The 25,463-nt window shown below is 50.0% G+C and overlaps 2 protein-coding genes and 1 long non-coding RNA gene across 11 annotated transcripts in view; 1 reads left to right on the top strand and 2 right to left on the bottom strand.

Annotated features, from left to right (window-relative positions):
• Positions 1–4,677, bottom strand: part of BCAT2 (branched chain amino acid transaminase 2) — a 10,182-nt gene extending 5,505 nt beyond the window's left edge. The window contains exons 1-3 of one of the 5 annotated variants that reach the window (XM_077846167.1): positions 4,491–4,674; positions 908–982; positions 380–583 (exon numbers count right to left, since the gene is read on the bottom strand). In XM_077846167.1, the coding sequence (XP_077702293.1) occupies positions 380–583; positions 908–982; positions 4,491–4,514 (303 nt within the window). In that variant the 5' untranslated portion in view covers positions 4,515–4,674. Of the gene's footprint in view, positions 1–379; positions 584–907; positions 983–1,713; positions 1,738–1,789; positions 1,961–4,490 lie in introns of those variants that run through there. The other 4 variants (XM_077846175.1, XM_077846194.1, XM_077846185.1 and 1 more) reach the window with 4 other exon arrangements.
• Positions 1,177–24,828, top strand: LOC144282491 (uncharacterized). Of its 4 annotated transcripts, XR_013350933.1 has the most exons (6): positions 1,177–1,332; positions 1,996–2,128; positions 3,538–3,726; positions 3,855–3,912; positions 15,846–15,977; positions 24,605–24,828. It is a non-coding gene; the product is annotated as an uncharacterized LOC144282491 (long non-coding RNA). The 4 variants fall into 4 exon arrangements; XR_013350931.1 differs by lacking the exons at positions 15,846–15,977; positions 24,605–24,828 and adding an exon at positions 5,595–5,749; XR_013350922.1 differs by lacking the exons at positions 15,846–15,977; positions 24,605–24,828 and adding an exon at positions 5,396–5,539.
• The window catches only part of HSD17B14 (hydroxysteroid 17-beta dehydrogenase 14), a 19,346-nt gene continuing 793 nt past the window's right edge, over positions 6,911–25,463 (bottom strand). The window contains exons 3-10 of one of the 2 annotated variants that reach the window (XM_077846218.1): positions 24,988–25,026; positions 24,745–24,827; positions 24,200–24,266; positions 19,928–20,019; positions 7,871–7,975; positions 7,554–7,621; positions 7,361–7,457; positions 6,911–7,259 (exon numbers count right to left, since the gene is read on the bottom strand). In XM_077846218.1, coding sequence (XP_077702344.1) covers positions 7,086–7,259; positions 7,361–7,457; positions 7,554–7,621; positions 7,871–7,975; positions 19,928–20,019; positions 24,200–24,266; positions 24,745–24,827; positions 24,988–25,026 — 725 coding nt within the window. In that variant the 3' untranslated portion in view covers positions 6,911–7,085. The remainder of the gene's footprint in view (positions 7,260–7,360; positions 7,458–7,553; positions 7,622–7,870; positions 7,976–19,927; positions 20,020–24,199; positions 24,267–24,744; positions 24,828–24,987; positions 25,027–25,463) is intronic. The other variant, XM_077846229.1, reaches the window with a different exon arrangement.

Raw genomic sequence — 25,463 nt, 5'->3', positions numbered from 1 at the left:
GGGTCCTTCTGCCTCCCCCCACTACGCTGGGCCTGGTTCCAACTCAGGTCTCCCACCCAAAGGGGTCTTCCTACACTCGGATCGCATCTAGGAAGGGGTCTTCCTACACTCGGATCACATCTGGGAAGGGGTCTTCCTACACTTGGATCACATCTGGCTATAACCAAAACACAGGGTTTTCGAGTGGAAGAACTGGGTCTGCTCTTCACTGGGGACCCTGGCATCACCCAGCACAGGGCCTGGGACACGAGAGACCTCAGAAAACACAGGCTGAGCAAGAAGAAACACACAGAGAGCAAACCCAGGGTGGTGGACCTGGCACAAGACACGGCAAGAGGGAAGAAATGCAGAGGGACGGGGTAGAGGTTGGTCACCATGCCTGCATCGAGTAGTGGAGGCCGGAGCAGGCTGGGTGCAGTGTGAGATTCTGGAAAGGCTGGATTCGGGGCTGACCCCAGCCCGTCTCCTCCTTCCACTCCACCATCAGCATGTGGTCGGTGAATGTCTTCCCAAACACCAGGGGCTTGCTGGGGTCAGGCTTCTGATGAGGTTCCTTCGTCATTTCCAGCTGCAGGTCTGCAGCCTGAGGAAAGACAGGGGTCCCAGGTATCCTGAAATTTGGTCTCAATCTCAAACTGAAAAAACTACAACTCCCATGAACCTCTGGGGCAAAGACCTATGGAGAAGACAGACCTGTAGCCCCAGAGGCTTCTGGGATATGCAGTACCAAATCTCTCCCACAGACTTCTGGCTGACTAATAGGACCCCACTGCCAACCGCCGTAACCTTTGGACTCTGGCCCCTTTTGGAGATGCCCAAATCTGACTGCCAGCCTCTTCCTCACACCTAAGAGTCCTGGCCTCCAGCCCCCACCTCGAGATTCAAAAGTATATTCTTTTCCATTCACCTTGAAGTTTGATGAGGCATATCTTCTGGGGCCACACAGAAGCCAAGAGACAGGCAGGAGTTTTCGGGCCCAAATCTGGGGGTGGGGACAGAAGTAAGAAAGATGGTGAGAGCAGGGGACCCCGGTGCCTGCCTTGCCACCTCCTGCACTTGGGCTGCTCTGCCCGGGCCCAGTGTGTTCTAGAGAGAGCATGTAGCCCTGGACAAGTCAGCTCCCGTCTGGGTCAGTTCATGATGGGAGGGAATCCTGCAGGAGGCCACGGCTCCTCCCAGGCCTCGTAAGGGCAATCCCCAGAAAGAGCTGAATCAGCTCACATCCCCTCCATGCCAGGGCAAAGTCAAACACAGGCACCTCCCACACCTGGGAACTTTGGCCGAGACCCTGAGATTAGCTCAGACAGAAGATGGCGGGGGGAGAGCACACAGGTAAGTGAAGGCCTCTCTGGGGGCCCCAAATCCTGACAGGAGTTAGATAAGTGACGAACTTATAGGCCATCCTTCCCCAGAAACCAGAAGCTGGGCCCCTAGCCCCCCCTCTTCCCTCAGACCCAGGAGTCCAGGGGGCCCCAGCTCCTCCTCCCTCAGACCCAGGAGTCCAGACCCCCAGCCCCCTCTTCCCTCAGACCCAGAAGTCCAGCCCCCCAGCCCCCTTTTCCCTCAGACCCAGAAGTCCAGCCCCCCAGCCCCCTCCTCCCTCAGACCCAGAAGTCCAGACTCCCAGGCCCTCTTCCCTCAAACCCAGGAGGTCCGGGACCCCAGCCTCTTCTCCCTCAGATCCAGGAGTCCAGACCTCAAGCTCCTCCTCACCCAGGAGTCCAAGTCCTTATTCTTTCAGGATATTAGACCAGCTGGGCTCAGATTATCTAAGCCCTCAACCCTATACCTTGGACACCAGTGATTCCATTTCCCTTCAGATCCCAGGGCTGAGAGGGAGCCACATGGACCTGGGGGGCTGTCCTCGTCATGGACAGAGACACTGCTCAGATAAACATTTGTGGTCCTGCCTGAGACAAATGAGGGAGAGCAGATCTGTGTCCATCAGGGTGGCCTCTCCCCAGCATTCTCTGATCTCACAATGCCTTTTCCCAGCCTGGCAGGAAAGCAATTGGGTCATGAGGTTGGTGCAGACACAACAGCGTAGCGTGCTCCGTCCCTGTGAGCTGGGTGAGCGGACATGGATCAGTGAGAACGAAGGTGAATGGCAGTAGTCACTGGTCAGTAGGTGAGTCATGGGGAGATGGGGTCCGCCGGTCTCAAGGACTGAGGAGTGGTCCTGGCTAGTGTGGGGCCCAAGGGCTTCCGGGCTGATCAGGGTGTGGGTCTGCGGCATGGCCTCTAGGTGGCGCTGTGTAGCCCACACAAGTCGGTGACTATGCTTTGTCCCAGAGAGGAACAGGACAGCCACAGCATGGACAGGATAGACACCCAGGGGGGAGACAGCCAGTCTCTGGGCAGGAGAGAAGCCCTCAGAAGCAGTGAGAGTGGAAAAAAAGTAAAAATAAAGAATAAAATAAAATAAAATAAAATAGGTAAAAAGCAAGAAGGAGAAAAAAAAATAGACCTAGAAATAGAAAACAAAACTGAGGGGGTGCCCGGCTGGCTTAATTGGACAAGCAGGTGACTCTTGGTCTCAGGGTCCTGAGTTAGAGCCCTGCGTTTGGGGAAGAGATTACTTACAAGAAAAAAAAAAAAAAGAAATAGAAACAAAACTGAGAACAGAAATCAAGAACACAAGTTGCCTAAATAGATATGATCATAAGGAGAGACAGGGAGACAAACTCACATGAAGTCAAGTCTGAAGAAATCCAGAACAATACCAAGGGTGAGAAACAGAGAGGCCAAGGGAGGAAAAAATAAATAGACAAAGACCAGACTTCAGGTGACAGCACAAAGTGAAAGGAAACCTGGAGAAATGAGGAAAGATAAGAGACACGCGAACACCTGGAGAGAAACTGTCTCCGTGATGCTTAGAGACAGAATATTTCCAGGAGATAGAGAAAGGAGAGGCAGAAAAACACATCCACAGGGCAGAGAGAAGGAGCCAGTTGCACATCTGCACTGGCCATCAAGACCCCATTGCCCGGAGAGAAGCTGCCTTCATCCTTCCAGGGCACTTCTGTAGGGGCCTACCTCAGCTCAGGGCGAGTGCTCCACCATCTGACACCCCAAGCCATGGGCAGTGGGCCCAAAGGATGGTAGATGGGCTTTTGGGACATAGAGTGTGAAAGACTGGGGCTGAATTAAGAAAGGAAGAAGGGCTAGAGGAGGGGGGGAGGAGCGGCACAGACTGGGGGTGGGGGAGGATGGAGCCTCCCTTCCCCCATGTCTCATTACAGCCTAGGACTGTCTCCAGACCAATCCAGGACTGTCCTCTCAGCACATCCCAGGAATGTCACCATCAAAGCCCAGGGCTGTGTGTCACAGCTCAGTACTGTCCTTCATGCTTCAGGGCTGCCCCATATCACAGCCCAGGAAGGGTCCTCTTCATAATGCAGTGCTTTGTCTCAGCCAGGGGCTGTCCCTATCACAGCCCCAAACTGTCCTGGTCATGGCCCAGGATCGATCCCATCGCATGCAGAGCTGTCCTGGGAGAGCCCACGGCTCTCCCATTACAGACCAAGACTTCCCTAGGGCAGCTGGAGAGGATCTCCACCATCACAACCTCAAGCTGTCCCTGCCCCAGTGCAGGGCTTTCACACCGCAGCCCAGAAGTGTCGCCATCAAAGCCCAGATCGTCCCAGTCAGAGCTCAGCCTCAGTCACCAAGACTCCGAAAAGAAGAAGAAGAAAAAAAATCTGCCCTGTTCTCCATCAGGCTGGGGTAGGTGTCCCAGGACAGGGTGAGGTGAAGAAGTGATTGGGGGAAAGACACTTTTCCCGGAGGTTATGTTGCAACTGTCAGGGTTTGCAAAGATCCCTTCTCTGAGTGGTTACTGTTTCTTCTCTCAGGCAGAGACTGTTCCCTAAAATCATAGCCTCCCAAACTCTGCTGGTGGACCTCCTACGGGTAAGAACGGACCCTCCCAACACCTGCCGGGAGCACTTGCCACCTGGGACAGAGGGAAACTGGCTCAAATTGCTTCTCATTCTGATGCACAGCCTCAGATAAGAGGTTCCAGATAAGAGGCAGCATTGCACGTATCTTGAGTTTTAGTTCGAAGAAAACTGGGGCCTTGGCTCCAATTCCCAGTCCGACCCTGCGATCTATGCCTTCGTCCCACCCCCGTGCGAGAGGCTCGGGGCGTCTGCTCCCTGCACTCCCACAGACTGGCGATTCCCTTCCCGGCCACCCCCTCCCCACCACCACCACCCAGCCCGGCGTCTGGCCCACGCTGCACCCTCCTCAGGGCTTCCCTCGTTCCTCCCGTAGGCGACCCCTCCCCACCTCCTCCTCCCTTCACCACCGTCGCCCTCGGAGCCTCGTGCTCCTCTCCAAGTGGTCCCTCCTGCTCGGCGCCCTGCAGCGGAACCTGAGCACCGGGGCGCGGCGCCGGACCCGGCCGGGAGCTAGTGGTCCGCCCGGAAGTGGGTCTGTCTCCGCAGCCTCCCCACCCCCTACCTCCCAGCACCGGGCCGCGAACCCACCTGCCCCAGCGCGGCTGCGGCCATGGTCGGTGCGGCGGGTAACTGTGCCCGCCCGGGGCGCGGCTCGGAAAAAAGAAGTTCCGGCCCCGCCCCGCTCACGCCCCCTCCCGCGGGAGGGCCGCTTGCCTTACACCCCAAGGCGGGTCGGTTCCGTCCTCCCCCTCTTCCCCTCAGTTCTAGGGCGCCTGTCGGGGAGCTGGGCCCGGCTAGAGGGCGCATGCGCTGGAATCCGCGGGGCCAAGGGGAGTGCAGGACATGCACCCTCCTCCCCACCCCCCACCCAGATTCTGTTCCAGCCACACTAGTGCTGTGCCAGACATTGCATCAAGTTTTTTTAAAAATGAAAAAAAAAAAAAAAAGTTTAAAAATGCATTTTAATGGGTACTGTCACGGAACGCTAACCAGGTAAGAACTGAAAGGCCAGGAACAGGAACCTCCGCATGCCTTCATCCCTTTGGTGATGAGGCAAAGCACTCGCTGTAATGTCAGTGGGTGCACATGTCATGTACATGAAAAGGGAAAGGACTTTGGAAAAAGGCCCCTGAAGAGAGTACCAGCAGGTAGGGCTGGATGAAGGGGTTGCAGTCAATCCCTGTTTGAACACAGTTTTTCTTTCCAAGGAGAAAACGTAGGTATATTCTTTGTAACTTTTCTTAAAGATTTTATTTATTTATTCGTGAGAGAGAGGCAGAGACAGAGGCAGAAGCAGGCTCCATGCAGGGATCCCGATGTGGGTGGGACTCGATCCCCGGACCCCGGGATCACGCCCTGATCTGAAGGCAGATGCTCAACCACCGCTGAGCCACCCAGGCGCCCCATCTTTGTAACTTCTGAAGAGATAAAACACACATGGGGCAGCTGGGTGGTTCAGTCCCTTAGGCGTGGGACTCTTGGTTTCCACTCAGGTAATGATCTCAGGATCCTGACACCCAGCTCCGCACAAGCACGAAGTCAGTTTGGGATTCTCTGCCTCTCCCTCCCCTTCTGCTCCATTACCAGGCTCGCACACGCGCATGCGCTCTCTCTCATAAATAAATATCTAAAACAAATAGGGGCGCCTGGGTGGCTCAGTAGTTTAATTAATCCTCCGTCTCTCGATTTCAGCTCAGGTCGTGAGCTCAGGGTTCTGGGATCAGCCCCGCTGTTTCTGGCTCTGCGCTCAGCACGGAGTTTGCATGTCCCTCCCTCTTCCCCTGCCTGCACTCACTCTCTCTTAACTAAATAAAATCTTAAAAAAAAAAAAAAAATATATATATATATATATATAAATTTTTAAGATACAACAACACGGTTCACCATGCCTCCTTCCAGCTCCATCAGTGAGGCCCGAAAAATTTTAATTCCCCAACCCATCAGTGAGCCTCTAAGAACAGCCCCTAGAACAGGGTTACCTGGTTATGCCCCGTCAGGTGTGTCTCTGCAACTACAGGACCCTGGAGGGGCAGCTAATTACAGTGCATCAGGATCCCTCTAATCCCTAGCAATTCAAACCTGCATCAGTGGCCCCTATGCTGAACTCCTCAGGCACTGTGGCCCCAAAACCTTCTCTGGCCAGAGCTCCCCCAACTCCTGCATCTGGATTACTGTGATACCAAAGTCTTGCTTCTGTTGAGTCCCCCCAACTCCGGTCCCTGGGCCACAGCGCCTCGGCAATTCTACACTGGGATAATTTGCCCCCGAATTCTGTCCCCCAGTTACTGTCCGCCAGCCCTCGCAGGCAGATCCCCAGCCCTCCCCCGCGGTGCCATCCTGTTTGGCTTCCCCGCGCCCCAGTCCTCTCCCACCACGTGGCCTAGGGCCCGAGGGGCGTGGCCGAAGGCCGCGCCCGCCCCGCCTCAGCCAATCAGCGATTGCCGCACACCCCCGCCGCAGCCAATCTGCAGCAGCCATGCAGCCCCACCACCCTCGCTGGGAAGTCTCACCCGGGACTGGGCCCCCAGCGCCCCCGGAGGTATGCAGGGTAGGCTCTGCCCAAACTGGGGAGTCCACGCCCCCCTGTGTTTCCTCCTCCCCCAAAACCAGGAATCTGGACCCCAGGCCCTCCTCCCTCTGACTCAGGACTCAACTCCAGCTGCTTCTTCCCTCAGAACTTCTGGAGCGGGCCTGCCACTTTCCTGTCGCTCAGCCTGCGAAATCAAAACTCCTTTCCCTTAAGGACCGATAATAACGAGGAGGCTCTTTTGCTTCACCTCCATTATTATCTCCTAATAGAGTTTAATTTATTTTCCCCTGCGGGCCTTCGTATTAGCTGGGGTGAGCCCGACCGGCGACACTTTTCCCAGAAGCCTGCTGCAAGGCTTGCCGGGGGCTGTAGTCCCTCGGGTCGAGGCTACGCCTGGGAACGCGTGGGGCTGGGTGTGGGGACGCGGTCCCCCCGTGGCAGAACTCCAGGGCACAAAAAAAATGTGATGACCTCCTCCTTCTGGCTGCAAACTACTTTTATGGGAACTTGTGGGGTGGTTAGGCACATTGGTAAGTGGGCTTAATATCTAGAGTTGGGGTCTGCACCTAAGAGGCAGGATGGGAGAAGCTGAAATCTGGGAGACTGAATTTGTGGGTGAGAATCTTAGGAAGGCCCAAGTGGAAATGTGGGAATCAGGAAGGGATGGTGGGGACCTCCACGAGGGTGCCCTTCATGGCCTTGTGCCCATACCCCAGCTCTGCACCCCCGGTCACAAGCAGCTCAATCCCGGTGCAGAAGGTGGCTTCAGAGGCCAGGAACACGGCAGCAGCCCCCACCTCAGCTGGCTGGCCCAGGCGGCCCAGGGGCTGGGGAGAGACAAGGGGGAGAGGAATGAAGTGAAACACCAGGCCTGACTGCCACACCCTAAGCCACTCCCATGCCACCTGGATCTGGCCCCTACGCCTACCTGGTTCATTGTGCCCTGTAAGACTGTGGCAGCGGGGTCAGGCGTTAAGGCTGCCAGCCCCTCCCACATTGGGGTCCAGATGTTTCCTGGGGAGATGCTGTGGGAAGGGAGGAGAGGGGATCAGAGAAGTGTGCCACAGACACGGCCTCTGAGGCTCACTCTCAGCCTTCCCACCCCACTTGGAGGTGCTCACCAGTTGACCCGGACGCCATATCGACTCTCATCCAGGGCCAAAGCTTTGGTCATGGCTGTTACTGCCCCCTGAGGAAGATGATGTGGAGGGAAAATTCAGTCCAGGGAAGACGAGGTCCTTCCTGTTCTCTCCTCCAACCCCGAGGTCAAGCTGGGACATCAGAATGGGGTAGTCATGCACTCCCTGCCAGCCCCGATGGGATACACCAGGCTCTGCTTCACTGGAGACACTTGGTACATAACATGTCCCAGGTTGTCATGTCTCAGGACTGAGGTCCCCAGAGGGCCTGGTAAGGAGTGAGGGAAGGGGCAGGGTACCTTGGTGGCCACATAGGGAACTGCCTGGACCTGGCCGATGGCCCCCACCAGACTGGAGATGTTGATAATATTCCCCTGGCTCTTCCGCAGGTGGGGGAGGGCAAACTGGGAAGACAGAGGCAAAGTCAGATCCCCCAGACACTGGATTCCCCCAGCCACACTGAAACACATCCTGATGTCTGGAGCAATGGCATTGCCCTGGTATGGTCACTAGTGGATCTTGCTGCCTTGTAGGAACAAGGTTCTACAACTCCAGGAAGCACCTTTACTGGTTTGCCCATGTCTCTAGGTTTAAGGAATCTCTTCATGTCTGGAGGGCATTTTTCTCTATGTCTCTTCTACTACCTCTCTCTCTTCCCCCTTCTGTGTCCTTGTCCCCCTCCCCCAATCCCTGTTCTCCTCTCTCTAGGTCTCTGTCTCTCCGCTCTGGGTCTTAGTATATTGCTCAAACTCCTGTCCATATCAAGATAGGAAAATGCAAGATGGCTGCATATTTTGCAGAAATGGGAAGAAGCTCTTTTATCCACGAGGGGGTGACAGTATCTCTGAGTTTCAGGGAGAACTTTGTGGTCAGAATGTGATTGATGTGAGAGCCCTTCATGAAATGCACTGCTTTTTACCAGCTTCTCTTCTGCAATTCCCTGGATCCCTGGAGGTCCCTAAACTAATTCTCTTTTCCTTTCTCTCTTCCCTTCCTCTCTGTCTCTCAGCTCTTTCACTACACATGACCTTGAATAAATTCAAATTCTATTCTTCCTCTTATTTTCCTTTGACTGCTGAGCTTGTTGGGCAAGACCTGTTCCTAACGATAAAGATTAATGAGTGCATGCAGCCTCCTCTAAGTGGTTCCCAGGGAATCTAAATTAGGTCCCTCTCGGGGTCACCCTACCAGCTCTTTCAAACCTTCTCCACTCCCTCTAAAACAGCCTCCACTTTTTCTAAGGACTGTATCCTCAAGCAAACCCTAAGTGTGCCAACCCTAGGGCCTTTGCACTTGCTGTTCCCTCAGTCTGGAATACTTTTCCTCTGATAGGCGTGGAACTCTCTACTAGGGTGACTAGCCATTCCAGTTTGCCCAGGACTGAAGCGTTTTTGAGGACATGGGACATTCAGTCCACTCTCAGGGTTAAACTGGGACAGTCCTGGGTAAACCTAATCCCTCAGCAGCTCCAAATCTTGTTCAAATGTCGCCTTCTGGGCAGCCCAGGTAGCTCAGTGGTTTAGCGCCGCCTTCAGCTCAGGGCCTGATCCTGGAAACCCAGGATGGAGTCCCATGTCAGGCTACCTGCATGGAGCCTGCTTCTCCCTCTGTCTGTGTCTCTGCCTCTCTCTCTTTCTGTGTCTCTCATGTATAAATAAAATCTTTTTTAAAAAAAGTCACCCTCACATCTTATTTATTTATTTTTATTTATTTTTATTTATTTATTTATTTATTTAAATATCTTATTTATTTGAGAGAGAGAGAGAGAGAGAGAGCATGTGCATAAGCAGGAGGAGGGGCAGCGGGAGGGAGGGAGAGGGAGAAAGAGAGAGAGAAGCAGATTCCCCACTGAACTCAGGGCTTCATCCCAGGACCTGACCATGACCTGAGCTGAAGGCAGATGCGTAACCAACTCAGCCACCCATGCACCCCTGAAATTTCTTACTTTGTTTCACCCCTGTATTAAGGTGTCTGTCACATAATAGTGCTCAATAAATATCTTTTGAATAAATAAATGAATTTATTGAATTTATCTATTATGTGCCTGGCCCTACTGTCAGTTCTTCACATGCATTAGCTCATTGAATCCTCAGAACAACCCTAGACAAAGGAACTGTCCACAGCTCCTTTTGCCAGGTGAGGAGACTGAGCAGGTAAGCGACGCTCCCAGGGTCATGTGACAACTGTCAAAGCCAATACTTGTGCCAAGCAGTGAACAGAGAGCAAAACCCATAAGCAAAAGAGAATTTCTGACAACTCTAAGTCTTAAGAACTTTAAGATAACATGGGCACGAGTACCATGATTATGTGGGCACTGGGGGCAGGGATTCTAATCCTCCAGTGGCTCCTCAGGGACCTGACCCCCACTCCCATTCCCCCCTCCATCCTTCCTCTCTCTCTCTCTCTCTCTCTCTCTCTCATTGGCCTTGAAACCCTTACTGCCTCCCTCAGCCCTGGGCTGGCCCAGCCCCCTACCCCGAGGCTCCACCCCTGCCCTTGCCTAATACTTTCAGAAACCTTTTCACTCTCTACCCAGCTGTTTGTTTGTTTGTTTTTTAAGATTTTATTTATTTATTCATAGACACAGAGAGAGAGAGGCAGAGACACAGGCAGAGGGAGATGCAGGCTCCATGCAGGGAGCCCGATGTGGGACTGGATTTCGGGTCTCCAGGATCACACCCCAGGCTGCAGGCGGCACCAAACCGCTGCGCCACTGGGGCTGCCCCCATACCCAGCTGTTTGACTCCCTCCCCACCCCCACCCTGCAAACGTGAGGTCCCTAAGGGCTGCACACCATGAGTCATTCGCTCCCCTTGTCCTGGCACTGGGCACACAGTTAGCACTGAATAAATATTTGTCCCATACTCCTTATGGTCCCTATTCAACCCTCCCACACATTCCTTGGGCCATTTCCCAGTCCTGCCTTCAAGGTCACCTAGCACTTTTGTGCAGCCCACATCAAGATCCCGCTGGAATCTTATTGGCCTGACCTTCCCTCCCTTTGGACACATGACCAGGAGAGCCTGGCTCTCCTGGATGCCATGCAGCCTCCCTCCCACCTTTCATTTCTCCTGGATCTGCTTCTCTCCGAGCTGTGCCAGGGGAGGCCCCGCTTGGCTGTTTTCCCATCAACATATCCTAATTCTCCCCTGGAACCACCTTCCGGAGCTCCTCACTTGCCCTTTGCATCTTCTTTTTTTTTTTTTTTTTAAAGATTTTATTTATTTATTCATGAGAGACACACGGAGAGAGGCAGAGACACAGGCAGAGGGAGAAGCAGGCTCCCCACAAGGAGTCAGATGTGGAACTCAACCCTGGGACCTGGGATCACACCCCAAGCCAAAGGCAGATGCCCAACCACTGAGCCACCTGTGCGTCCCTGGGCAGCTTCATTTCTATCTGTTCAGTGCAAAACTCACTCTACTGTCTCCTAGAATCTGCCTTTCTCCTTGATTTTCAGCCTCAGGCATGGGGTCCACTTCCACCCAGCTTCTCAAGCCAGAGCTCTGAGAACCTTCTGGAGCTTCCCTCTACTTAAGTCCCTCATCTTTTTTTTTTTTAATTAATTAATTAATTAATTATTTTTTTAACTCCCTCATCTGATTCATCACCAAGCCCTGGCCACTGTGCCTTCTAAGGACCTCTTGAATCTATACAATTCTTTCTACCTCATTTATTCATTCGATGAACATTAACGGAGCACCTAGGATGTGCCAGGTGCTGTGGTAAATGCCAGAGATGCCACAGGAAACAAGACAGAAACTTCTGCCCTCACAGAGCCAAGTCCTGGAGGAGGCAGCAATAAAGAAATAAAAGTGCATAAAGGAATGTGCTAGAGTGTGAACAGGGATAGGCAACAAAAAGTAGAGCAAGAGGAGGGGAATGGGGGTGTTGGGGTAGGTGCAATTGCAAACAGGGTGTTGTGGTATGAATTGTGGAGATGTCTTGGAGAATCCTGGGCCTGGGCCAGGCAGGAGGAACAGCATTTGCAAAGGCCCTGAGGCAGGACAGAACTGGGGCATTTGGCACAAGACTACTGCAGTAGGAGGGGAAGGTCAGAGGAGGAACAGGGGCCAGACCATGTGAGGCCATGAAGGCTACCTCTTTTTACTTGCACAAATGCTACTGTCTCCTAATACTGGTTTTCCAATGCCCACACTTTGTCTTCTGACCTGTTCTGTATGCAAGAGCCAGAGCGCTTTTTAATTTTTATTTATTTATTGCTTTTAAGTAATCTCTACACCCAATGTGAGGCTCAAATTCACAACACTGAGATCAAGAGTTGGGTGCTCAAGTACAGCATCCTTTCTTGATTAAAACTCTCCACTGGGATCCCTGGGTGGCGCAGCGGTTTGGCGCCTGCCTTTGGCCCAGGGCGCGATCCTGGAGACCCGGGATCGAATCCCACGTCGGGCTTCCGGTGCATGGAGCCTGCTTCTCCCTCTGCCTGTGTCTCTGCCTCTCTCTCTCTCACTGTGTGCCTATCATAAATAAATAAAAAATTTAAAAAAAAAAAAAAAAAAAAAAAAAACTCTCCACAGTGTAGGGATAGAGGCAACATACCTCCATATCATAACAGCCATACATGAAAAGCCCACAGAGAATATCATTCTCAATGAGGAAAAGTTGAGAGCTTTTCCCCTAAGGTCAGGAACACATCAGGGATGTTCACTCTCATCACTGTTGTTCAACATAGTGCTGGAAGTCCTAGCCTCAGGAATCAGACAACAAAAAGAAATAAAAGGCAAAGAAGTGAAACTCCCACTCTTCGCAGATGACATGATACTCTATGTGAAAACTCAAAAGACTCCACCCCAAAATTGCTAGAATTTACAAGACTTTAGCAAAGTGGCAGGATATAAAATCAATGCACAGAAGTCAGCTGAATTTCTATACACTAACCATGAGACAGAAGAAAGAGAAATTAAGGAGTTGATCTCATTTACCATTGCACCAAAAACCATAAGATACCTAGGAACAGATCTAACCAAAGAGGCAAAGGATCTGTACTCAGAAAACTATAGAACACTCATGAAAAAAGCTGAGGGATGCCTGGGTGGCTCCAGTGGTTGAGCACCTGCCTTTGGCCCAGGGTGTGATCCTGGAGTCCTGGAATCGAATCCCACATTGGACTCCCTGCACGGAGCCTGCTTCTGTCTCTGCCTCTCTGTGTCTCTCATGAGTATATAAATAAAATCTCAAAAAAAAGAAAAATCAGGGAAGATGCAAAGAAATGGAAGCTATATTACAAAGCTGTGATCATCAAGACAGTATGGTACTGGCACAAAAACAGACACATAGATCAACATAACAGAATAGAGAACCCAGAAATGGACCCTCAACTCTATGGTCAACTCATCTTCAACAAAGCAAGAAAGAATATCCAATGGAAAAAAGTCTCAAAAATGGTATTGGGAAAAATGGACAGCCACATGCAGAAGAATGAAACTGGGCCATTTCCTCACTCCATACACAAAAATAGACTTGAAATGGATGAAAGACCTAAGTATGAAACAGGAATCTATCAAAATCCTAGAGGAAAACATAGGCAGCAATCTTTGTGACCTTGGCCGCAGCAACTTCTTGGTAGACACATCTCCACAGGCAAGGGAAACAAAGGCCAAAATGAACTACGGACTTCATCAAGATAAAAGCCTTTTTAAAAAAATATTTACTTATTCATGAGAGATGCAGAGAGAGAGAGGCAGAGACACAGGCAGAGGGAGAAGCAGGCTCCATGCAGGGAGCCCGACGTGGGACTCTCCAGGATCACACCCTGGGCTGAAGGGGCGCTAAACCGCTGAGCCACCCGGGCTGCCCAAGATAAAAAGCTTCTGCACACCAAAGGTAACAGTTGACAAAACCAAAAGACAACCAATAGAATGGGAGAAAATATTTGCAAGTGTCTTATAAGATAAAGGGCTAGTATCCAAAATCTATAAAGAACTTATCAAACTCAACACCCAAAGAACAAATAATCCAGTCAAGAAATGGGCAGAAGACATGAACAGACATTTCTTAAAAGACCTACAAATGGCCAACAGACACATGAACACATGCTCAACATCACTCAGCATCAGGGAAATACAAATCAAAACCACAGTGAGATACCACCTCACACCAGTCACAATGACTAAAATTAACAAGTCAGAAAACAACAGATGTTGGCAAGGATGTGGAGAAAGGGGATCCCTCATACATTGTTGGTGGGAATGCAAACTGGTGCAGCCACTCTGGAAAACAGTATGGAGACTCCTCAAAAAGTTGAAAATAGAGCTACTCTACAACCTAGCAATTGCACTACTAGGAATTTACCCCAAAGATACAGATGTAGTGATCCAAAGGGGCACTTGTAGCCCAATGCTTATAGTGGCAATGTCCACAATAGTCAAACTGTGGAAAGAGCCCCGATGTCCATTAACAGATGAATGGATAAAGAAGATGTGGTCTATATATAAAATGGACTACTACTCAGCCATCAAAAAAAAAAATCTTGCCATTTGCAACAACATGGATGGAACTAGAGGATATTACACTAAGTGAAATAAGTCAATTAGAGAAAGATAATTATCATAGATCTCACTCAAATGTGGAATTTAAGAAACAAAACAGAGGATCATAGGGGAAGAGAGGAACAAAGAAAACAAGGCGAAATCATAGAGGGAGACAAACCCTAAGAGATTAAATCATAGGAAACAAACAGGGTTGCTGGAGGGGAGGGGGCAGGAGGGATGGGGGTCACTGGATGATGGGCACTAAGGAGGACACATTGTGTAATGAGCACTGGGTGTTATATAAGACTGATAATCACTGAACTCTACCTCTGAAACCAATAATACATTATATATTTTTTAAGGTTTTTAATTTATTTATTCATGAGAGACACAGAAAGAGAAGCAGAGACATAGGCAGAGGGAGAAGCAGGCTCCATGCAGAGAGCCCAGTGTGGGATTCCATCCTGAAACTCCAGGATTATGCCCTTAGCCGAAGGCCGATCCTTAACCACTGAACCACCCAGGTGTCCCAATACATTATATGTTAATTAATTGATTTTAAATTAAAAAAAGAGAGTCGGATGCTCTACAAACTGAGCCAGCCAGGCGCCCCTAGAGTGATCTCTTAACATCGAGGATTTTATTTATTTATTTGACAGAGAGAGAGAGAACAAGCAAGGGGAGTGGCAGGCAGAGAGAGAGGGAGAAGCAGATTCCCTGCTGAGCAGTGGGCTGGCTGAGAGACTTGATCTAGGACTCTGGGATCATGACCTGAACCAAAGGCAGACCCTTAACCGACTGAGCCACCCAGGTGCCCCTGATGATTGTTTTAATCATGGTGGTAAAGGCAGCAACTTACTCATGCTGACAGATTTCTTTGCAACGGGCAGAGTTTTGGGTACCGGGACAGAGGCGTGGACAAGCAGACAGTCTCTGCCCTCTGGAAAACCACATGCAATAGGCAGGTGGTGTCTGGAGCCAAGGCAAAGGAACTAATTGTAATAATACAATAGAGACCAACTGGGTGAATTGAAAGAGCTTGGATGGGGCGCCTGGCAGGCTCAGTCAGTGGAGCATCCAACTGTTGATCTCGGGGTTGTAGGTTTGAGCCCCACGTGGGGTGAAGAGATTATTTCAGAAGTAAAATCTTCAAAAATAGATAAATAGAGGGGTGCCTGGGTGGCTCAGTCTGTTAAGTGGCTGCCTTCAGCTCGGGGGTCCTGGGATGGAGCCTCTGCATCATCTTCGTTGAGCTCCCTGCTCAGTGGGGGACCTGCTTCTCCCTCTCCCTCTGCCCTCCCGCCCCCACCCTGGCTCATGACCATGCTGTCTCTCTCAAATAAATAAAGAAAATCTTAAAAAATAATAATAATTGCTAAGCGGAAGGTGGAGATGGAGATGGGTCTCTAGATCTTAAAACGCACATGGGTGGTTTCTACCCCAGTACCTTTGTACACCATTTTTTGGTAAATGAAACACCCTGTGCTCCACTTCCTTCCCTCCCACTCAGGGTTCCAGCATCCAACCTCACCTTTTCCCTTCTGCTTCTGCCAGGCTTCATTTGCCCAACGTATATTTCAGTGACCTCAACCTGAGTTAGGGAGATTGGCCGCAGGAAAAAGAATGGGGCAATGTTTGTGATAGGCAAATAAAAATGCACAGACCAGAAACCCTGTGCCAGGCATGCTCTAAGCTCTTCATGGGTATTTTACTCTCATTCAATTCTCAGGAACAACCCTGCGAATTAGGTACCATTTATTAAGCCTCATTTTTTTCACAGGAGAAACCAAAGTGCTGACAGGCTGAGTAAGTTGCCACATTGCAGGGAGGAAGTGGCAGAGAACTGAGGCAGGCAGGGATTGGATCTGGACCCTTTACTCCTATGTGAGGCTTCTGTTCCAGCCACTGACAGGTAAGAGAGTCAGATAGCCCCACAGGGAGAGGTGGGGACTGGGGTATAATGGTGAGCCCTGCCATATTTAGCAGACTGTCACTCTGCCCTGTGGGTCCACTTTGCCAATCTTTCTTTCCTTTTTTTTTTTTTTTTAAAGATTTTATTTAGGGATCCCTGGGTGGCGCAGCGGTTTGGCGCCTGCCTTTGGCCCAGGGCGCGATCCTGGAGACCCGGGATCGGATCCCACGTCGGGCTCCCGGTGCATGGAGCCTGCTTCTCCTTCTGCCTGTGTCTCTGCCTCTCTCTCTCTCTCTCTGTGACTATCATGAATAAATAAATAAAATCTTTAAAAAAAAAAAAAAGATTTTATTTATTTATTAATGAGAGACACACAGAGAGAGGCAGAGACATAGTCAGAGGGAGAAGCAGGCTCCCTGCACAAAGCCCGATGTGGGACTCGATCCCAGAACTCTGGGAACCCGCCCTGAGCCAAAGGCAGATGCTCAACCACTGAGCCACACAGGAGTCCCCACTTTGCCAATCTTTCAAGGAAAACCAGAAATGGGATCCCTGGGTGGCGCAGCGGTTTGGCACCTGCCTTTGGCCCAGGGCGCAATCCTGGAGACCTGGGATCGAATCCCACGTTGGGCTCCCGGTGCATGGAGCCTGCTTCTCCCTCTTCCTATGTCTCTGCCTCTCTCTCTCTCTCTCTCTCTCTCTCTGTGACTATCATAAATAAATTTAAAAAAAAAAAAGAAAAACCAGAAATAGGGCTGTTTAGGAGAAATCTCTCTCTTTTTAAATGCTGGGCACTGAGAGAGATATGTAAAATTACATATATATTATATAATTACATATATACCCCCTTTATGGGATACAGTGGGTATATCTTATTGTATGGAGATGCCAATCTTAGGGGTGACACAAGTTGGGGACAGAGGCAAGAGTTCAGGGGTGCCTGGGTGGCTCAGTTGGTGAAGCGTCTGCTTGGGTCATGATCCCGGGGTCCTAGTATGGAGCCCTGCATTGGGCTCCCTGCCCAACGAGCAGCCAGCTCCTCCCTCTCCCTCTGTCTGCTGCTCTCCCTGCTTGTGCTCTTCTTTCAAATGAATGAACAAAATCTTAAAAAAAAAAAAAAAAAGGAGCAAGGGTTCACAGGTTGAACAAGGCCACCCAACTGCCCAGAAACATTTCACCTGAATCTCAAGTGAGACACCAAAGAGAGTTTGTGAGTTTCCTCACCAGTGACCACACCCCCACCCCACCCTCCTGGGCCTCCTCCCCTCTTGTGTCTGCACTGGCTTTTATGATCTACTCCAGCTTCAAGCTGGTTGGTGAGCTCCCAGCTGATGACTCCAGGCCTCTCCCCTCACCCCAGATCCAAGAATCCCACGTAAACCTGTGCTGGGCAGCTCCTCTCCCTCTCCACCACACCGCGCCCCTTTCCCCTGCCAGGCCCTGCTAACTCAAAAGGTCTCTGACCCCACCTGCTCCTCCCCAGGCTTCCTCATAGCAATGCATGGCAACTCAGTCCCACTAGTTGCTAGCGGCAGTGGTGGTGGTGTGTGTGTGTGGGGGGAACATAAGCCAAAACCCCCACTCCTTTCTTTCTCAAATCCACCCCCACATCTAGTCTACAAGGAAACCCTGACAATACTACCTTCAAAATGGGTCCAGAATCAGAATACTTCCCACCAAATCCACAGCCACCCAATGGCCTCGTGGGATTCAAATCACCTCCTGCCTGGACCATCCAGTCAGTGCCCTCCCTGGGCACACTGCCAAAGCCCTTGCCCCCTGCCTGTTCCCCATGTGGCCGCTGGTTGCCATTTACAGCAGCTCACTTCCTTGGCTCCAGGCTCAAGTACCAAAGCAAAATCCTCTCCATGGTTGACAAGGCCAGATATGATCTAGGTTCTTTTGTCCCCTTTATACTCTCACTTCCTGTTATTCCTCCTACACTCGGAGCAGTTCCCACCCCAGGGCCTTTGCACAGGCTGTTCTTTGCTGGACCACTCTGCCTCACACACATCCTTGAGGTCTGACTCAAATGTCACCTCTCAGAGAAGCCTTCTGACTACCTCCACCCTGTCTAAAAGAGCAGCACATAAATACTCTTAAACAAACAAACAAAAAAACCTCATCTGGTAAAGACACATACTAAATGACACACATGTAAAATATGTCTGAGATTTGCTTTAAAAAGCTCCAGCAAGGGATTCCTGGGTGGCTCAGTGATTGAGCATCTGCCTTTGGCTCAGGGTGTGATCCCGATCTGGGGATCAAGTCCTGCGTTGGGCTCCCTGTGAGGAGCCTGCTTCTCTCTCTGCCTGTGTCTCTGTCTCTCTGTGTCTCTCATGAATAAATAAATAAAATCTTTAAAAAAAATAAAATAAATAAAAATAAAAAGCTCCAGCAAAAGAGGCACTTGGGTAGCTCAGTTGGTTGAACATCAGACTGTTGATTTTGGCTCAGATCATGATCTCAGGGTCCTGAGATAGAGCCCCACATGAGGCTCTGTGCTCAGTGGGGAGTCTGCTTCTCTCCCTCTCTCTTTGCCCTTCCCCTCCCTAAAACAAATAAACAGATCTTAAAAGAAAAGAAAGAAAAAAATGAAGAGTCCACAGGAGGAATGACAGAATGTTGATAATGCTGGGTGACGGGTGTGAGGAATTCAGTACATCTCTCCACTTTTGTGTATGCTTGCAAAATGTCAAAATAAAAAGTTTCATATGGGCACCCAGGTGGCTCAGTTAGTTCAGCATCTGACTATTGATCTCAACTCAGGTCTCAATCTCAGGGTCATGAGTTCAAGCCCCACATTGGGCTCCACGCTGGGCATGGAGCCTGCTTAAAAAAAAAGTTTTGGGACACCTGGGTGGCTCAGTTGTTGAGCGTCTGCCCTTGGCTCAGGGCATGATCCCGGGGTCCTGGGATTGAGTCCAGCATCAGATTCCCTGCAGGGAGCCTACTTCTCCCTCTGCCTGTGTTTCTGCCTCTCTCTCTGAGTCTCCCATGAATAAATACATAAATTTTTTTTTAAATTTTTATAAAAAAACAGGGGATCCCTGGATGGCTCAGCGGTTTCGCGTCTGCCTTTGGCCCAGGGTGCGATCTTGGAGTCCCGGGATCGAGTCCCGCATCAGGCTCCTGGCATGGGGCCTGCTTCTCCCTCTGCCTGTGTCTCTGCCTCTCTCTCTCTCTCTATCATAAATTTTAAAAAAAATTTTATAAAAAAACAGCATTTGCACCTGTCCATCACTCTCATGCATGGCACTTATCACTCGCTGACATTAAGATCTATTTACTTGCTCACCTCCTGTCTCCCCCGTTAGCATGTCAGCTCCCCAGGGGCAAGGATGTTTGTCTTGTGCTGGATGCACAATGCTCAGCACATGGCTGGTACTAAACAAATATTTGCTGAATGAATTAAAGTGTGCTATGATGAAAATAAATAAGCTGTTGCAGAGAATAAATACGTATGTGTGAGTGCCACAGAAGCATGAACGGTTGGGAAGGAGAGGCCATTCTGAAGAGCTGGCATTTCAACTACAATGGTAAGTAGGAGGCTTTTATGGGAAGATTCAGAGGGTAGGGTGGTAAGGGGAAAAACTCATTGTTCCCCATGGCTATTTGCTGGGTGGCAAAGCTGTAACTGCCTCTCATTGACTCCTCGCCTCAATCCCTCCTCCTGCCCCTCCATCCCACCCTTATTCCTATTACTCCCCAACTCTATATCAGCACACCACTTTAGAAGGTTCTAGAAGGTCCCTAAGAAGACTGGGCCAGGTCACCACACAGCTAGCTTCTGCTGGATGTAGGGATTAGCACCCATATATTGGCTATAAAGTTAGAGTCCTTTTGGAATAAGCAACGCAGCAGAAACATTCTGCTCCAAGAAGAAGTGGGTCTGACAATCTCCCGGTCAGGAGGCCACCTGGCCTGACAGCTTGGGCCATAGTTCTCACCTTGGTCACGGTGTATGTCCCCAGCAGGTTCAGCTCCAACAGCTGCCTGAAGCCCTCGGCAGAGGTCTCCTCGGGCCATTGCGGAGGTGGATCTAAGGGAGGGGGTGGGAGACACAGAAGCAGAAGGAATGAGGGAGTGACACAGGGAAGAAATGAAGATATGGTCCGGTCGGGGGTGGCTGACAAGAGGGGCAGGGATCACAGGGAAGAAAGGAGGTGAATTAAAAAGCGGTCTCAGGCCAGAAGTCCCAGCTTCCAATATGAGCCTCTGCCACTTCTGGCTGTGTGACTTTTTAGTAAGTCACTTTGCCTCTCTGTGTCTCAGTCTCCTTATCTACAGAAGGACAACACTTGGCTCTCGGGCTGAGAAAGTTCCACCCAAAGCTGGGAGCGCCTGAGTGGCTCAGTGGGTAGAGCATCTAACACATGATCTCAGGTCTTGATTTCAGGGTTGTGAGTTCAAGCCCTTTGTTGGGTGTGGACCTTAGTTTAAAAAAAAACAAAACAAGGAAATTTCCCAAGTCAGAGTGTCTGGCTGTCTGGGTCAGAGTTGTAAATTTGAGATTGGATGCAGAGATTACTTGAAAATAAAATCTTTAAAGGGCACCTGGGTAGCTCAGTGGTTGAGCATCTATCTGCCTTTGGCTCAGATCCAGGGATGGAGTCCCATATCGGGCTCCCCACAGGGAGTCTGCTCTTCCCTCTGCCTCTCTTTGTGTCTCTCATGAATAAATAAATAAAAATTAATTAATTAATTAATCTATTTTTTAAAAATAGTAAAAATAAAAATTAAATCTTTATAAAAGGGCAGCCCAGGGCAGCCCCGGTGGCATAGCGGTTTGGCGCCGCCTGCAGCCTGGGGTGTGATCCTGGAGACCTGGGATTGAGTCCCGCATCAGACTTCCTGCATGGAGCCTGCTTCTCCCTCTGTCTGTGTCTCTGCCCCTCTATGAATAAAGAAACAAAATTTAAAAAAAGGCGGGGGGGCAGCCTGGGTGGCTCAGCGGTTTGGTGCTGCCTTCTTCTGCCCAGGGTGTGATCCTGGAGACCCAGGATCGAGTCCCCATCGGGCTCCCTGCATGGAGCCTGCTTCTCCCTCTGCCTGTGTTTCTGCCTCTCTTTTTCTCATGAATTAAAAAAAAAAAAAATCTTTAAAAAATTTTTCTCAGGAGTCAATATTTGGGCCTAATACTTAGCCCCATAACATATTTGTAAAATAAATAGGAGGAATTGGTGGGAGGGGAGGGGGTGTGGGTGGAGGGACAGAAAAATCAATGTTCAGAGGAAAAGGAGGTGGAAAGATAGGGGAATAAGAATTAGGAGAAAACACAGGCAGTGGGGAGAGGCCACCTTGAAGGCTCCAAGGCTTTAGGAGGCCAGGGGAGGAAGGCACAATGAAGGGGGAAAACAAGATGGCAGGCAGGAAGCTGAGGGAATCTTGGATTGTTCCTCCCCAAGGACCCAGGGCTTGTGGCTTGGCTTCCTTCAAGGATCTATTCAAATATCTTCAGGGAACCGACCCTGGATCCTGTTTAAAACAGCCCCTTGGGACACCTGGGTGGCTCAGCGGTTGAGCGCTTGCTGTTCTCTCTCTGTGTCTCTCATGAATAAATAAATTAAATCTTTAAAACAAACAAAAAAAACCCAGCCTCTGGAAAAAAACCAAACAAACAAAAAGCTCCTGCCATTCTCTAGACCCTAAACAGCTTGTTTTGTTTTAAGTAAGCTCTATGCCTAATGTGGGGCTTAAATTCACGACCCCGAGACCAAGAGTTGCAGCCTCCACCAACTGAGCCAGCCGGGTGCCCCAATTTTATTTCTCTTTATAGCCTTTATCACCACCAAACATGCTAGTATGTATAGTCGATTCTCATTATTCAAGGCAGTTATAGTCTATAAAGTTCCAGTGAATACTGAATTAGGGAATATTCACCACTGTTCCTCTGGGAAAGAGGTACATATTATATAATAGTATGTAATATTACAGACTAAATGCGTTTCCCCACCCCCCGAGATTCATATGTTGAAATCCTAACCTTCCATGCAATGGCACTTGGAGGTGAAACCTATGGGAGGGGATTTTATTTTATTATTATTATTATTATTTTAAATATTCTTATTTTATTATTTTTAAAATATTTTATTTATTTATTCATGAGAGACACAGAGAGAGACACAGGCAGAGAGAGAAGCAGGCTCCCATCAGGGACCCTGATGTGGGACTTGATCCCAGGATCCCGGGATCACGACCTGAGCCGAAGGCAGATGCTCCACCACTGAGCCACCCAGGTGTCCCAGAAGGGGATTTTAAGTGGAGAGGATGGACCTCTCATGAATGGGATTAGTGCACTTAGACCCAGCAAGAAGCAGGCCCTCACCAGACACGAATATGCTGGCACTTGGATCTTGGGATTTCCTAGCCTCCAAATCTGTGAGAAGTAAATGTTTGTTGTCTGAGCCCTCCCCTTAGGTGGTATTTCTGTTCCAGGAGCCCAAACTGGCTGACACTATATATATGTATGCACATAGACATGTGTATACACACAGGCATATAGATATTTGCATATCTAACAGATCATAGTCTTAAATCCTAAAAACAACTCCTAATTCTAAAAAACAATAATCCTAGAACAGATCATAGTCTTAAATCCTAAAAACAACTCCTAATCCTAAAAACAATAAAATAGACTCCATTTCATTTATTTTGCAAACAAAGAAACAAGGCTCAGAGATGTTAAGAGATTGGCTAGAAGCCGGCAGTGTTGGAATTTTAACCCATCCAGTGGGCCCCAGGGCAGCTCCTTGCACTTCCATAGTCTCCATCCTCTGAAATCAGAGGGCACAGCTACACCTAGTTTGACCTTAACTGAGAACATGTGCTTCAGGCAAAGGGAATTTTTGTTGCTACTCCATACTTGTCCACAAATACATGGAAAACATAGTGAGTACTGATGCTGAGATTACAAAAAAAATTTTTTTGCAAGTTGGTGACTTCACAAACACAGGAATCCATGGATGAGGCAGATTAACTATCATTTCTGGCCTATTTTTCTTACTCAAGAACGTGAATCCCAAGAAGACTAGAATGTTCTATCTATTGCGTTCACTGCCAGACACCTGGGTGGCTCAGTGGCTAAGCGTCTGCCTTTGGCTCAGGTCACTATCCCAGGGATCAAGTCCCACATTGGGTTCCCAAAGGGGAGCCTGCTTCTCTGCCTATGTCTCTGCCTCTCTCTGTGCATCTTTCATGAATAAATCTTAAAAAAAATTTTTTTTTCACTGCCAACTCCCCAGCCCCTAGGAAAGAACTTGGGACATGGTAGGCATTCAGTAACTATGTCTCAAATGTACAAAGGATACAGAGAGAAAGGATGAACTGGTATTCGCCATCTCTTTGATCTTTACAACAATATAAGGAGGAAAATGCAGCCCAGAGAGGGTGAGCCACTTGCTTAAAGTTGCCCAGCCAATACGCAGCGGTGGAGGGGGTGGGAGGGTTGTGCAGGCTGGGTGGCTCAGCGGTTTAGCACTGCCTTCAGCCCAGGGCGTGACCCGGGATGGAGTCCCCCATCAGGCTCCCTGCATGGAGCCTGCTTCTCCCTCTGCCTGTGTCTCTGCCTCTCCCTCTCTGTGTCTCTCATGAATAAATAAATAAAATCTTAAAAAAACCCAACAATAAGCAGGGGGGCACGTTGTGCAGCTGAAGAGGATGTCACTCTTATGACAGGCCTTGCTGTGTGACCTCAGTGCAATCAGTTCATCTCTCTGAGCCCTGGCTTACCAACATGAGAGATTCTTATGAAGGGTAAGTCGTTAAACTGACAGCATTTCCCCTTCAAAGTCACCGCGCTAAGACCTAAAAAACCACACTCATGAGGATACCTTCATAGTCATCAGCAAAGGGAAGGGTCATTGCCATCACTTCATAGATAAGCAAATTGAGACCACAAGATGGGAGCTGTTTCTTCAAGATATTTGTGATAATTATGAGGCCGAGTAGTTTATCTTATTTAATACCCACAACAACTCTGTTGTTCATGATCATCATTCCCATTCTAGAAACAGAAGAACTGAGGCCAGGATGGAACCAGCCAGGATGTGAGCCCCAGTGCAGGGCCTTCCAGGGCTGTACTGTCCCATCCAAGGAGACAGGGGGATGGGAAAGGGGATGGAGAAGACAGATGGGGAACTGAGGGGGAGGGAAAGGAAGGGATGGAAGCTGGGAGGTGGGTGGACACCAAGGGAGAATGGCCTGTGGGCCACACAACTCACGGTAGCCAGCGTTGTTGACTACACAATCCAGACGGCCAAAACGACGGACGGTCTCAGAAATGAGAGTCTGAGGACAAAGAGGTAAGTGAGCAGGGTTGGCACCCAGCCTTGAGGATCCTGGACTCCCAAAAGCAAAGGGGAAAAAAAAAAAAAAAGCAAAGGGGGAAAGAGGGGGAGGTGGATCACAGCCAAGGTGAAGGGAGCTACAGGAAGTGGGGGCTTCCCCTAAATCACCAGAGGGCTGGATATATTCACACTGCAGAGACCTGGTGTCCGGGTGGAGGGCAGAGGGTGGACATCAGAGAGACATTGACCGAAGTGAACGGATAGAATCCCAGAGGCGGGAGAGGAAGACTCTTCCAGAAGGAGATCCACTGTGAGGGATTTTTGTTGTTGTTGTTCCAGTCTATGTGACAGGTGTGACAAGAGCTCCATAGTGAGAGATAAAGGAGAAACTTTGCAGGAGACCCAGAACCTGGCCAGCAGAATCAGGGAAAGTCCGGAGCAGCAGTCTTTGGGGCCAGACAGGGTCAAGAATAGCTCACCTGCACATCTTTCTCCCGGGTCACATCACAGAGGATAAAGACAGTTCCAGTAAGCTCCTGCTCCAGGGCCCGGCCCCCAGACTCTGCAGGGAGAGAAGGGCTGGGGTCCAGACTCCTAGGTCTGAGGGAGGAGGGGCTGGGGTCCTGATTCTTGGGTCTGAGAGAGGAAAGGGCCTGGGGGCCCAGACTCCTGGGTGTGAGGGAGGAGGGGGCTGGGGTGAGGACCAAGGGACGCTCACTCACCATCTTTGTCACAGATAACCACTTGGGCCCCGTTTTGCACTGAGAATGGAAAAACAGGTTACTCCAGCACAGACCTTGGCAAAGGCCTCTGCTGCCCTCCTGTGGCCACCTGGAGTGGGGCCCATCTTTCCAAACGTTCCCCTCATGACCCCGAAGTCCCATGATGTTCCTCTAGAGCAAAGGGCAGAAGACTTGACCCATATTCTCCTTGGCCACTGTAGGTGCCTGCTGGGGTTCCTGAGCCCCCATCCCTGGGTTCCAGAATAAACCCGAAACCTGCAAGCCACATTCCCCCAGCCACCCCCACTTTGTAGATAGAATAACTGAGACCCAGAAAAAGAGAGTAACCATTTTTGGAGAACTGCCAAAAGCTCAGGCCCCAGGCTTAGGCTGTCAACCCTTTCATTAACATTGCAAATTGGGTTTTTACAGGCTAAGAATCTTGACTCCAGTACTGAAGTTCCCACACCCACTAG

The sequence above is a fragment of the Canis aureus genome, chromosome 1 (assembly GCF_053574225.1).
Source record: "Canis aureus isolate CA01 chromosome 1, VMU_Caureus_v.1.0, whole genome shotgun sequence".
In the NCBI taxonomy this organism is placed as follows: Eukaryota; Metazoa; Chordata; class Mammalia; order Carnivora; family Canidae; genus Canis; species Canis aureus.
This window is presented reverse-complemented; position numbering and strand designations above follow the sequence as displayed.